At 40.7% G+C, this 14,537-nt stretch overlaps 3 protein-coding genes across 6 annotated transcripts in view; 1 reads left to right on the top strand and 2 right to left on the bottom strand.

Annotated features, from left to right (window-relative positions):
• The window catches only part of LOC133535968 (metal transporter CNNM3), a 22,981-nt gene extending 18,048 nt beyond the window's left edge, over positions 1-4,933 (bottom strand). For 3 of the 4 annotated variants that reach the window (XM_061876070.1, XM_061876072.1, XM_061876071.1), the window contains exon 1: positions 3,754-4,933. In XM_061876070.1, coding sequence (XP_061732054.1) covers positions 3,754-4,470 — 717 coding nt within the window. In that variant the 5' untranslated portion in view covers positions 4,471-4,933. The remainder of the gene's footprint in view (positions 1-3,753) is intronic. The other variant, XM_061876073.1, reaches the window with a different exon arrangement.
• A 2,237-nt stretch (positions 4,934-7,170) lies between these two features.
• LOC133535967 (uncharacterized) lies at positions 7,171-9,916 on the top strand. The gene is made up of 2 exons (XM_061876069.1): positions 7,171-7,789; positions 8,352-9,916. The coding sequence occupies exons 1-2, from the start codon at positions 7,193-7,195 to the stop codon at positions 8,676-8,678; spliced, it is 924 nt and encodes a 307-aa protein (XP_061732053.1). The 5' UTR covers positions 7,171-7,192; the 3' UTR covers positions 8,679-9,916.
• Positions 8,676-14,182, bottom strand: LOC133535966 (uncharacterized). Its single transcript, XM_061876068.1, has 5 exons — positions 13,842-14,182; positions 13,134-13,736; positions 11,868-11,999; positions 10,645-10,968; positions 8,676-10,311 (listed from the first exon to the last, which is right to left on the bottom strand). Exons 1-5 carry the CDS (start codon positions 13,920-13,922, stop codon positions 9,250-9,252), a joined length of 2,202 nt encoding a protein of 733 aa, XP_061732052.1. The 5' UTR covers positions 13,923-14,182; the 3' UTR covers positions 8,676-9,249.
• Positions 14,183-14,537: the final 355 nt, after the last annotated feature.

The following is a 14,537-nucleotide window of genomic DNA, read 5'->3' as shown; positions in this document are numbered from 1 at the left end:
GCTCCTTATCCCACCCCTCGGATTGTAAATAAAGTAAATAATTCAATGTATATACTATGATGATTAACTTGTGTGATGACTGTATTATGTTGATAGTATATATTTGTACCATCAATTGATTAACGTGGACCCCGACTTAAACAAGTTGAAAAACCTATTGGGGTGTTACCATTTAGTGGTCAATTGTACGGAATATGTACTGTACTGTGCAATCTACTAATAAAAGTATCAATCAATCAATAAACCACAGTTTCCAAAAACAATTTGAAATGTGGACTCGTCAGACCACAGAACACTTTCCCACTTCGCATCAGTCCATCTTAGATGATCTCGGGCCCAGCGAAGCCGGCGGCGTTTCTGGGTGTTGTTGATAAATGGTTTTTGCTTTAGTAGCGCTTTAACTTGCACTTACAGATGTAGCTAACAACTGTAGTTACTGATAGTGGTTTTCTGAAGTGTTCCTGGGCCCATGTGGTGATATCCTTTACACACTGATGTCGCTTTTTGGTGCAGTACCGCCTGAGGGATCCAAGGTCACGGGCTTTGCCGCTTACGTGCAGTGATTTTTACCAGATTCTCTGAACCTTTTGATGATATTACGGAGCATAGATTGTGCGATCCTTAAATTCCTTGCAATAGCTGGTCAAGAAATGTTCTTAAACTTATTGGGGTGTTACCATTTAGTGGTCAATTGTACGGAATATGTACTGTGCAATCTACTAATACAAGTTTCAATCAATCAATAAATCACAGTTTCCAAAAACAATTTGAAATGCGGACTCGTCAGACCACAGAACACTTCCCCACTTCGCATCAGTCCATTTTAGATGATCTCGGGCCCAGCGAAGCCGGCGGCGTTTCTGGGTGTTGTTGATAAATGGTTTTTGCTTTAGTAGCGCTTTAACTTGCACTTACAGATGTAGCTACCAACTGTAGTTACTGATAGTGTTTTTCCGAAGTGTTCCTGAGCCCATGTGGTGATATCCTTTACACACAGATGTCGCTTTTTGGTGTAGTACCGCCTGAGGGATCCAAGGTCACGGGCTTTGCCGCTTACGTGCAGTGATTTTTTACCAGATTCTCTGAACCTTTTGATGATATTACGGAGCGTGGATTGTGCGATCCCTAAATTCCTTGCAATAGCTGGTTAAGAAATGTTCTTAAACTTATTGGGGTGTTACCATTTAGTGGTCAATTGTAGGGAATATGTACTGTACTGTGCAATCTACTAATAAAAGTTTCAATCAATCGATCAATCACAGTTTCCAAAAACAATTTGAAATGTGGACTCGTCAGACCACAGAACACTTTCCCACTTCGCATCAGTCCATCTTAGGTGATCTCGGGCCCAGCGAAGCCGGCGGCGTTTCTGGGTGTTGTTGATAAATGGTTTTTGCTTTAGTAGAGCTTTAACTTGCACTTACAGATGTAGCTAACAACTGTAGTTACTGATAGTGGTTTTCTGAAGTGTTCCTGAGCCCATGTGGTGATATCCTTTACACACTGATGTCGCTTTTTGGTGCAGTACCGCCTGAGGGATCCAAGGTCACGGGCTTTGCTGCTTACGTGCAGTGATTTTCACCAGATTCTCTGAACCTTTTGATGATATTACGGAGCGTGGATTGTGCGATCCCTAAATTCCTTGCAATAGCTGGTCAAGAAATGTTCTTAAACTTATTGGGGTGTTACCATTTAGTGGTCAATTGTACGGAATATGTACTGTACTGTGCAATCTACTAATAAAAGTTTCAATCAATCGATCAATCACAGTTTCCAAAAACAATTTGAAATGTGGACTCGTCAGACCACAGAACACTTTCCCACTTCGCATCAGTCCATCTTAGATGATCTCGGGCCCAGCGAAACGGCTGCGTTTCTGGGTGTTGTTGATAAATGGTTTTCGCTTTAGTAGCGCTTTAACTTGCACTTACAGATGTAGCTACCAACTGTAGTTACTGATAGTGGTTTTCTGAAATGTTCCTGAGCCCATGTGGTGATATCCTTTACACACGGATGTCGCTTTTGGGTGCAGTACCGCCTGAGGGATCCAAGGTCACAGGCTTTGCTGCTTACGTGCAGTGATTTTCACCAGATTCTCTGAACCTTTTGATGATATTACGGAGCATAGATTGTGTGATCCCTAAATTCCTTGCAATAGCTGGTCAAGAAATGTTCTTAAACTTATTGGGGTGTTACCATTTAGTGGTCAATTGTAGGGAATATGTACTGTACTGTGCGATCTACTAATAAAAGTTTCAATCAATCGATCAATCACAGTTTCCAAAAACAATTTGAAATGTGGACTCGTCAGACCACAGAACACTTTCCCACTTCGCATCAGTCCATCTTAGGTGATCTCGGGCCCAGCGAAGTTTCTGGGTGTTGTTGATAAATGGTTTTCGCTTTAGTAGCGCTTTAACTTGCACTTACAGATGTAGCTACCAACAGTAGTTACTGATAGTGTTTTTCCGAAGTGTTCCTGAGCCCATGTGGTGATATCCTTTACACACTGATGTCGCTTTTGGGTGCAGTACCGCCTGAGAGATCCAAGGTCACGGGCTTTGCTGCTTACGTGCAGTGATTTTCACCAGATTCTCTGAACCTTTTGATGATATTACGGAGCGTAGATTGTGCGATCCTTAAATTCCTTGCAATAGCTGGTCAAGAAATGTTCTTAAACTTATTGGGGTGTTACCATTTAGTGGTCAATTGTAGGGAATATGTACTGTACTGTGCAATCTAATAATAATAGTTTCAATCAATCAATCAATCACAGTTAACAAAAACAATTTGAAATGCGGACTCGTCAGACCAGAGAACACTTTCCCACTTCGCAGCAGTCCATCTTAGGTGATCTCGGGCCCAGCGAAGTTTCTGGGTGTTGTTGATAAATGGTTTTTGCTTTAGTAGAGCTTTAACTTGCACTTACAGATGTAGCTACCAACTGTAGTTACTGATAGTGGTTTTCTGAAGTGTTCCTGGGCCCATGTGGTGATATCCTTTACACACTGATGTCGCTTTTTGGTGCAGTACCGCCTGAGGGATCCAAGGTCACGGGATTTGCCGCTTACGTGCAGTGATTTTCACCAGATTCTCTGAACCTTTTGATGATATTACGGAGCGTAGATTGTGCGATCCTTAAATTCCTTGCAATAGCCGGTCAAGAAATGTTCTTAAACTTATTGGGGTGTTACCATTTAGTGGTCAATTGTACGGAATATGTACTGTACTGTGCAATCTACTAATAAAAGTTTCAATCAATCAATCAATCACAGTTTCCAAAAACAATTTGAAATGCGGACTCGTCAGACCACAGAACACTTTCCCACTTCGCATCAGTCCATCTTAGGTGATCTCGGGCCCAGCGAAGTTTCTGGGTGTTGTTGATAAATGGTTTTCGCTTTAGTAGCGCTTTAACTTGCACTCACAGATGTAGCTACCAACTGTAGTTACTGATAGTGGTTTTCTGAAATGTTCCTGAGCCCATGTGGTGATATCCTTTACACACTGATGTCGCTTTTGGGTGCAGTACCGCCTGAGGGATCCAAGGTCACGGGTTTTGCTGCTTACGTGCAGTGATTTTTACCAGATTCTCTGAACCTTTTGATGATATTACGATCCCTAAATTCCTTGCAATAGCTGGTCAAGAAACGTTTTTAAACTTATTGGGGTGTTACCATTTAGTGGTGAATTATACGGAATATGTACTGTACTGTGCAATCTACTAATACAAGTTTCAATCAATCAACTCACCAGAAAGTTCCCTCTCCTCCTGATGGGCTCCAGGCGCTTGGCGGCCCGCTTCTCCTCCTCAGAGCCGCAGCTGTGGAGCACGTAAAGCTCCACGGGGTCCAGCCAGAGGAGGCTGAGGTTGACGGTCCTCAGCAGCCCGCAGAGGAGCAGCAGCAGCGGGATGAGCAGAGCCAGGCCCCACGCCGGGATGTGGTCCGCGGGCAGGTCCTTGTCCGAGGCGATGCGCAGTTTGTCCGGGACCACCGAGGTCCACTCTTCCCCCGCCAGCACGCACAGATGATGGAGAGTCCGCTCGCCGCCCGCCGCCTCGCTCCCCCGCGGGACTTCCACCGTCAGCAGCCCGCTGTGCTCCTCATCCGGGATGAACGGCTCCTTGATCCGAAAAGCGGACTCCCTCCGGTTGGACTCGTCCACGCACGGGTCCGTGCCGTCGCCCACCGCCCCGGCAGCGCCCGCCGGTGCCCCCGCGAAAGCCAGCCACGGCGACGGCGTCCGCGGATCGAGGTCGGAGCCGAAGAGACGCAGCTTGAACGTGGCTCCTCGCGGCGCCGAGATGATCCGGTTCTTCATGTACACCCGGGCCGCCGCCGCCGCCGGCTCCTCCAGGCGCAGGCCCAGGACGAGCGGGGCTCCCTGGCCGCAGGAGCCCGAGCTGATCCCGCACGACAACAACAATATCAGCAACAAGAACCGTGGACCTGCCAAGCTGGCCACCATATTGGAATTGGTCAGCCTGGCACGGGGGGCCGGATCACGTGACTGTATCCCGCGGCAGGCCCCGCCTACGAAGGCCGAGGCCGCTTTCAAAATCGTGGGATAAACGAGCACCGTGTCTGTAAAAACCTGCTTGCGTCAACTTCACAACGCAACTGAACTCGCAGGCCGACGTACTGAAAAGGAAGGTCTGAAATACTAATTATCACAGCATCATTCCAATAAAATACATCCAAACAATGTATATTTGTGAACATGTTACAATTGAATAAGGAACTTCCGCTATTTAAAGTACAACGTCGTGTATGTCGTCCTTTAAGAAAATATGTTACCAATTGAAACTATCATTGGTAATCTGAATGACGGAACATGACGAATAAACAATATAACTTTCTAAAAATGTCTTAACTTCCTCGAGCGGAATGCAGCACGAACAGACCAACATGGCGACGATGAAACTGTGCGCCTCAACGGCCATGTTGGCTCGGCTCCACGCTAACTGCTGCAAATGAGGGAGACATTTTGGCTCTAGGCTGTTTTATTTCTACAGCCAGAAAAACAAACACACCTTTTGGTTGATGTTTAACAAAAATAAAGTTATTCATTTAAATTGAACTCTGAAAGTATATATTTAGATGTGAAGAAAGCTGAGGTATCAAAATAACAACAATATTTGCATATTTCATCTTTCCTACTAAATGAATTGTGTATATGTAATATATATAAAAGTGTACAAATGTATATGTTTGATTTAAATGTTAAACTGTGTATATGAGACGTGTGCTACATATATGTTGCTTATATATTGCTTAAAAAAAAGTAATATAAGTGAAGCATGTTTTAGATTTTATATATTTTTGAATCTTGTTCTTGTTGTGATGGGGTAGGTTTATATAAGCGTTGCTTCAACCTACACCCTTTCGGCTCAATCATTGCTCAAATGAGTGTTTTTTTGTTTTCCTTTTTTTTTGTTGTTGTTCTTTGTTTTATGTGAAGATTGCCGAAATAAATAAATAAAATAAAAAAATTAAAAAAGAAATGTTTTTATTGTCTACCATGAATTGATTAACGTGGACCCCGACTTAAACAAGTTGAAAAACTTATTGGGGTGTTTCCATTTAGTGGTCAATTGTACAGAATATGTACTGTACTGTGCAATCTACTGATAAAAGTTTAAATCAATCAATGTTTCCATTTTAATATACATTGATTGATTGATTGATTGATTGATTGATTGATTGATCAATGTAAATTACAGATGTTTTAAAGCAGGGGTGTCAAACTCATTTTAAATCAAGGGCCACTTGGAGGAAAATCTACTCCCAAGTGGGCCAGACTGGTAAAATCATGACACGATAACTTAAAAATAAAGACAACTTCAGATTGTTGTCTTTGTTTAAGAATAGAACTAGCAAATTCTGAAATTGTACAAATCATATTGTTGTTGTTTTTTACACTTACATGCTGCGGTTTATAGTATTCTATCTTTATTTGTCGTTATTTATATTTTCTGAATAAATTATGTGATCATGTAATAATCAGCCCTGCGATGAGGTGGCGACTTGTCCAGGGTGTACCCTGCCTTCCGCCCGATTTGTATCTGAGATAGGCGCCAGCGCCCCCCGTGACCCCGAAAGGGAGTAAGCGGTAGAAAATGGATGGATGTAATAAACAGTCAACTTGTTGGTGTTCATGTTCAATCCATCAAGATAAAAAAATGATATCAAAGTCAAATTACAGGATGTTATTTATGTAGTTTGATCATTTTCCTCCACTGATGTACTAACGTGGTTTATTTTGTACTAATGTAGCATCATCTACAGCAGGGGTGTCCAAAGTGCGGCCCGGGGGCCATTTGCGGCCTGCAGCTAATCATTTACCGGCCCGCCATACATTCTGCAAAATTTGCAAAATTGATAGTATTGCAAAAATAAATAAAAAACATTTAAAAAAGTGGAATGAGGTGAAATCTAATGAGAAAAAGTGGCAATGTTGACACAAAGTTGCCATGCAGGAGGGTTTTTTTTTTTCCTTTTGTCTTTATTTTCTTTTTTTTCCATTGCTCAAAAAAAAAAAAGGACAACAAAATCTATGTTATAATGAATTATTACTTAAAAATTATCCCTTTAATACGGAGCCCCTAAAGGGACATGGGGATTTTTTTTTTTAGACATGTATCTCGTGCGCACGAGAAACTATCTCGTGGCCACGAGAAACTTTCTATAAAAAAAATAAAAACTTTTTTTTTTTTTTTTTTGAATAAAAAGTTTCTCGTGCGCACGAGATAGTTTCTCGTGCGCACGAGATAGTTTCTCGTGCGCACGAGATAGTTTCTCGTGCGCACGAGATAGTTTCTCGTGCGCACGAGATAGTTTCTCGTGCGCACGAGATAGTTTCTCGTGCGCACGAGATAGTTTCTCGTGCGCACGAGATAGTTTCTCGTGCGCACGAGAAAGCATTGGATGCGTGCGTGTGGTTTGAGGTGTGTGTTAAAATGGCAGTTCAGGAGTTAATTCGGCTGTATTTCCAACTCGGACTTCATTGTAAGGACATTGCTGCTTTGCTTGCAAGTCGTCATCGGTATATTGTGTCTGAAAGACATTTAAAACGAATTATGAAGGCATGTAGTCTGTTTCGGCGCAAAGGATACACCTCTTTGGATTGCGTGGTAGATTTCATTCAGCAGCAGTTACAAACAAGTGGCCTGCTGTGTGGATATAGGTGGATGTACACTAAATGCAAGGAGGATGGATTACACGTCAAGAAAGAAGAAGTAAGCTTAATTCTTAAAGAACTTGACCCGAGGGGTGTTGAACTCAGAGCAAGGAGACGGCTCCATCGTCGCAACTATTTCGCAAAAGGGCCCAATTATATTTGGCACTTTGACTCTTATGACAAACTGAAACCATTTGGTATCTGTATAAACGGCTGTATTGACGGATTCTCCCGGAAAATTATCTGGATGAATGCATTTACGACCAGCAGTGACCCAAAAATCATTGGAGGCTACTATATGGAGGCAGTGAAGAAATTTGGTGGTTGTCCGAGGATTGTCAGAGGCGATCGGGGCACTGAAAATGTTAAAGTCAGAGACTTTCAGCGTTTTCTCCGTCGCAACATTGATGACGGTTCTGGTATTGACAGCTACATCGAAGGGGCAAGCACAGCAAATCAGCGCATAGAGAGTTGGTGGGGTTTCCTCAGAAGAGAATCAATGGAGTTCTATATCTCTATCTTCACTGACCTGAAGGACCGTGGTTTGTTCGGTGGCACATACTTGGACCGAGGTCTAATTCAGTTCTGCTTTATGAGCTTCATTCAGGTAAGCGACAATGCATTGTTTTATCTATTTTCTGATGTTTTTATTGACTGGCATGCACACACATGTAATATAGCAAGTGCATCTCTTTTTTACAAGCGGGCTGCAGAGATGGAATGAATCAACAGTACAACAGTGCCATCTAACGGGAAAACTACTGAATTACATTTTCGTTTTTGTCTTTTAACATCCTTCCATGAGCAGACAGTGGGTGTGAATATTAGCACTTGTGTCTCATGTCTATGTGTCTTCTTAATTACTGTTATTGGTGTCCTACAATACCCTATTAATTCATCATCAGTGTCGGGGGGTTTGGTAGCCCTAATAACCCCCCCCCCCCCCGTACAAGCATAGTGGGCAGCAAACTGTTTTTATTCATTTATGTTTATTAATTTATATATTTATATTTGGCCTTTTCCTCTCATTTTCTCCTAACGTCATCAAAAACCTCAAGATTTAACATAATTTATTTGAAGTAATCTCATAACTAAATTAAAGAGCACATGATGATAATAACAAATTGCATATTAATGTACTTTTCTTTCTCTCTGTACTGTTTTTCCAGGATGAATTAGACGAGACCATCAATGTGTGGGATGCACATGTCATCAGACCATCAAAGAATGACAGGGTGCCCAGTGGTCGCCCCCGAATCATGTACATGTTCCCAGAACTCTACACAACTTGTGATTGCATTTCCCCAGTGGACAGAGCTGATGTACAGTTGTGTCAGAGTAACTGCACATTTCGACCAGCAGTGCCATGTGACACAGACATCTACAACATCTGCAACATTCTGATGGCAGAGTCACAGCTGCATCTTCCAGCTGATGCTTATCAGGCATTGGATTTGTACCTTCACTTGAGGAATGAGATAACATCAACTCTCTAATTTGAGATGGATTTTTATTCAGATTATTCAGAGCTACAACATGTCCACACTGACTACACTTGAACAGTGCTATGCCACAAACATTAAGAACATTTTGCAGCAAAACTGAGGTGCAAATAGGATTGATATGTCACTATATGCACACTGACTGCAAAGAGAAACAAGGCAGGACATGAAAGAGGAAATGAACAGAACTGAACAACCATTAGAAATGTATTGTACTTGCATTGAACATGAACTTGTTTGTTGAATGATGACATAAATTCTGAACATTATTCAGAATAACAATTGTATAAAAGATGCACATGAAAATGTAATAATTGTACAAAAAGGGACATTTACCTATGAGAACAGACCCTGCTGACTTATCAAAATTATTAAACTGTCTTGTGGAAAAAAAAATGAATCTCAATGTACTAACAATTTACAGAAAAAAATAAGAAAATAAAACAATTTTAAAAATGTAAACGGTCTCTGTTTTAATAAGAACAATAAATGAAAATCTGTAGAAACAGTTTTGCATCAGACAAATGCAAAACTCAGTGTAGAAGATAGATGTGCTTTCCATTCACTACACAATATCCATTGTGAAGCAGTCACCAGACAAGACATTATCAAATTCTTTGCGAAACTCAGGGTATGTGATGTAAGTGCATGGTAACTCAAGAACTGCTCCACATGTGTGTGCTACAGGCCTGCGACTTAAACCACACAATGTGTTAAAAATGACTTCAATTGTGTCTTTGCACAGCACAGTAGATCCTGTGCAGAAGCGTAAGAAAATCTCCAATTTTCTTTGGTCGATGCTTCTCACATACCGTAGCAGGTGGTTAAGAGCAGTCTGCTCTTGTGGATTTAGGCTTTCAAGTGATGATTTTATCATCTGGGCCACTTTCTTGTTAGTTGGCCTCTTAGATTCATATATCTCCATTATGTTGTCTGTGGTTATGAGCGTTGGCATAGCATTATGAACACTGGAGTGGAAACAGTCAATTATAAACTTTGGCTCTTGAAGAAGAGCTTTGTGGGCCATTGTTAAAATAGCAGCCCGTAAATTGTTTTTAGGGGGCAGGCAGTGTGATCCCATTCTGGAGAAGACATCAAGTAAGTCCTCCTCAACAGTTTCATCAATGGTACCCTGTAGTGCTTTTTCAAGCGACACACGCTCATTTTCTGAAAGAAATCTGGCAAATGACATCATTAATAGTTCTTCATCCACTGAGCTAACTCCTTTACAACAGGCAAGAACAAAGGCTGGTGACAGTCTGATTGGTAGGATTTTGTGGTCCAGGTATCCTTTCAACCACACTCTTCCGAGCGCTTGCCATTTCTTCTCAGAATAGTCTGGTCGTAGCCTGGGTACTCGTTCATCTTCCCCCTCACACTGGTCCAAGAAGTGGTCCCAGAATGCGGAGTACGCCTCTCTTGACACACCATCACTGTCCATAGCTTTCTCATTTGTAAACTCCATTCTTAGACGAGCATTCAGTACTTTTGGATCCATGAAGACATTAAGGACATCATCAACTATGTTTACTCGTCTTAATTTCAAAATAAGGATTTCTTTGTCAAATGGATCTGGTGATGCTGGAAGACAGCTTGATGATACAGGACCATCATTGAATGTGGAATGCTGCAAGATATTTTAAAAAGGTAATTAAGTGTGATTATTGATTGATTAATCCTTTTGTGAACAGAAAAGAATCAAAGATTTTGACAATCAATGTATCAAATAGCATGCAAAAATGGTGATAATGTTGTGGTTTTAAATTTGCCGCTTTTCTATTTCATACAACGATGCATTAAATTACAAATGAGTTTTGGAATGGTTGGATGAAACATGAATCTAAAAACATATGCTTAGGATGAAAGATCTTCGGATGGTAATGTTACAGTTTTTGTACATTTTAAAAATGTAAAATGTAACAATTTTACAGGACTGTAAGACGTTAGTGCTACATTGTACCTGCATGCTGCTCAAGTCATGTGGATTCCAGGGAAGTGTGGTGTCTTGAGAATCACTATCATCACCAACAATGGGTCCAAACTTCACTTCAGAGTCCTCAAGAGATTGTTGAATGGCAGGATTAAGAGGGGAATCTGAGACATCACTTAACAACTGGTCTGCATCTTGACTTGGCACAGGCGTTAAACAGTCATCTTCAGATCCATGCCTTCTTGTTGACTGCTGAGTATGACTGCCAACATCCTCAGTAGGTTGTGTATGCAGGAGCTCTGTGTTACCCATCTCAGGAGTTGCTGATCTTGACTGGCTGATTGTCTCTCTTCTCTATTGATCATTTCATATAAAAAACAAGAAAACAAACAAATGTATTATCCATCCATCCATCCATTTTCTACCGCTTATTCCCTTTAGGGTGGCGGGGGGCGCTGGTGCCTACTCAGCTACAATTGGGCGGAAGGCAGGGTACACCCTGGATAAGTCACCACCTCATCGCAGGGCCAACACAGATGGACAGACAACATTCACACTCACATTCACACACTAGGGACCATTTAGGGTTGCCAATCAACCTATCATATTATCTATAGTTTGAATAATCTCATCCAAGCTGCCGGGTACTCCGGCTTCCTCTCACTTCCAAAGACATGCACCTGGGGATAGGTTGATTGGCAACACTAAATTGGCCCTAGTGTGTGAATGTGAATGTTGTCTGTCTATCTGTGATGAGGTGGCAACTTGTCCAGGGTGTACCCCACCTTCCGCCCAAATGCAGCTGATAGGCACCAGCAACCCCCGCGATCCCAAAAGGGACAAGCGGTAGAAAATGGATGGATGGATGGAAGCTGCTATATATATTCATGTGACTATAACACTCTGCACCTGAGTAAATTATTTGGTGTATGCATTTTTACTTAATGTAGGATAACATTTAAAGCATTCACAGACTTCCATCTTAACTACAGATTTAAAACTAAAACTATAAATTATGGTTTCTTAAAGGCCATTTCTGTGCCCTCATATATTTCACCTGTGATTTATAATAGACATAGCTCCTGTGTCATGCAGATTTAATTTAAATGACACTACAGGAAACTATAACTATAAAAATATGTTTGAATTTTAATGAATACTGAACATTTTGGTACAATAAAATCTTCAGACAACACAAGTTCAGTACTGTTTAGCAAAGACTGGTTCCATAAAAATGCAATACGAGTGCTTACTTGTTCATGGTTTTGCTGCATTGAGCCACTTGGAGATAGATCTAAATCAGAGGAGCTCTCTGGATGATCCACTTCATTGAGTCTCCTGGTCTTGTTCCTCAAGGATCGTGTCTTCATTGTCCTAGACCTAGCCTATAAAACGGTGAGCAGCAAATTGTGAGCAGCACATTGTGAGCTTATACAGACTTGACATAGAAATAAGACACTAGATTTATCCTAAAAAAAAAAGACATCTGTGAAAGTACAGATCACATTGAATAAGACCACAGGTAAGAAAGCAAACGTGAATATCAACATCATATCCGTCATATAAGACAGGTGTGGTACACAACCATAATCAGTATTGGCGCTAGGAATTTTCAAAATGGGGCCCCACACTAAATTTTGGGGGTTCCACTTTTTTGTAAGCTTTTTAAAACAAATGATAAATGTATGCATTATCCTGTTATATCTCACATTCTGTACTGTGTTTTGGAAAAAGGTTGTTATCGACGTTACTTAATCCATTAAACAAACAATACAAAAGAAAACACATTTTAATGCATATGTAAATGTCTTCAGTTATAAACATTCATTCACATTCTTCTTTCCTTCATGGATTCTAACTTAATTTGTTTCTGTATTATTATTTAATAAGTGGTAGGTGTATTTATTTCAGTATAAAAGTGTAAACACTTTTTTGCTTGGGTCATGAAATGATGATAATGGTGTGCCAGGGCATACATACATTTTCGTTTGTTTGTTTTATACCCTTTTTGTCAAACAAAACTATGTTTTTTTGTGGCAAACAAACATCCATCCATCCATCCATTTTCTACTGCTTGTCCCTTTCCGGATCACAGGGGGTGCTGGAGCCTATCTCAGCTGCCTAGGATAGCTCAATAATTCATAAAAACATACATTTTCATTCAATATTATGTTTTGAGCAATGACAGTTTTAAAGAAAAAACAGCTTTGTTTTATTAGTCAACAGTGCACCTTTTTCTAAATTACATTTCACCTCTAAACTTTTTCATTCCACTTTTGTTATTTTTTGTTTATTTTATTAGTATTTTTAGAATGTGACGTGGGCCTTTAAAACATTAGCTGTGGGCCGCAAATGGCCTCCGGGGCACACTTTTGACACCCCTGCTAGAGATAATAAAACATTAAATCTGATAAGTCTGTGGATAAAAAGCAGAGCCTGGCGACGCATGCAATCAATATAAATGGAATACCTACAGTAATCTATGTATTGATATCACAAATGTGGCAGAGGATAATTACCTTCAGCGGCGTTTTCTGTGTTGGCTCCATGTCCGATGATTCATCAGAGAGAAGTAGAATGTTGTTAGACTTGGTGGCTGTGTAGACGCGTAGCATTTTTAGTTTAGTCTGTTCGTACAGCTGGCCCACCGTGACTTCACGGGGCACAGGACTGTGACTGGAATCACAAATGTCAAACTCGAAGTCTTCTATCAGTCCTTTTGATGAATGCCCATTTGCAAAAAACAAGCATTTGCCTGTCTCCAACAGTTCACCCATAGTCACTGATTTCTGGACCGACAGATTCCGTGTTCCTCCTCCTTTTCTCGTTCTAACCTGGTGATACATTCCACTCTCAAAGTGGAGCCATCCCATTTCAACCCGCCGGGTGATTTTGGCTGCATTTTTTTGGCCAGTAGCGGTGCCTTGTACAGTATTAGGAGTTCTTAACCTGTCTCTTAATTTCTGCATGAGGGAGGACTTCACTGTCTCGGCTCCACCCGACTCTTCGTTTGTCACAGTTCTTTGACGGCAAAATGCTCTGAGCTCAAGTCGATCCCCATATCTTTCGATATACTTGCTTAACTCCTTATCTGTCATAATGCCTATGACATTGGTGTCGATCTGTAAAAAGCAAAACGTTTGCTAAATGGTATTTCCTACAGTAAAATAGCAACATTAAAAGTAGGCTATTTCTTACTTTATATAAAAGTTAATAAGTTTCCTCACCTTGTCTTCTTTTAGTTTGTTGATGACACTTTCAGGTATATTCCGCATTTGAAGGAACATGAATAAATCTACTGCAGCCATCTTTGTTTAATAACAGGTATCAAAACTGCTGAGCAACGGGAGATTATGGGCGAGGGAACGTCTTTGTTGGAAATAGAGCCGCATAAACTCCTAAACTGCCATTTTAAAACACACCTCAAACCACGTGCACGCATCCAATGCTTTCTCGTGCGCACGAGAAACTTTCTCGTGGCCACGAGATAGTTTTTATTTAAAAACATTTTTTTTAATTTTTTTAAATAAAAAGTTTCTCGTGGCCATGAGAAACTTTCTCGTGGCCACGAGATAGTTTCTCGTGCGCACGAGATACATGCCTAAAAAAAAAAAAAAATCCCCATGTCCCTTTAGGGGCTCCGTACTTTTAAAATGTTTTATGTGGAAAAAATATTGCATATGTTGTGTGGTTGCCATATAAAAACATCAACGTTTTGACAAAAGAGCATAAAACAAACAAAATAATAGTTCAAGCTTAAAATCGACAGATATATCGGAAGTTGATCTTGAAATTTAAGTGTTAAAAGTAAAAAAAAAAAAAAACCTAATAAAAATGCATCACTTTGAGTGGGGAACCTTTCGGATCTCAAAAATATTTTGTAGGATTTTATTTAACTTTTCACTGTGATTACTCAAAAATAT

Source organism: Nerophis ophidion, linkage group LG17 (genome assembly GCF_033978795.1).
Source record: "Nerophis ophidion isolate RoL-2023_Sa linkage group LG17, RoL_Noph_v1.0, whole genome shotgun sequence".
In the NCBI taxonomy this organism is placed as follows: domain Eukaryota; kingdom Metazoa; phylum Chordata; class Actinopteri; order Syngnathiformes; family Syngnathidae; genus Nerophis; species Nerophis ophidion.
The sequence above is the reverse complement of the archived record's forward strand: the minus strand, read 5'-3'. Positions and strand labels throughout refer to the sequence as shown.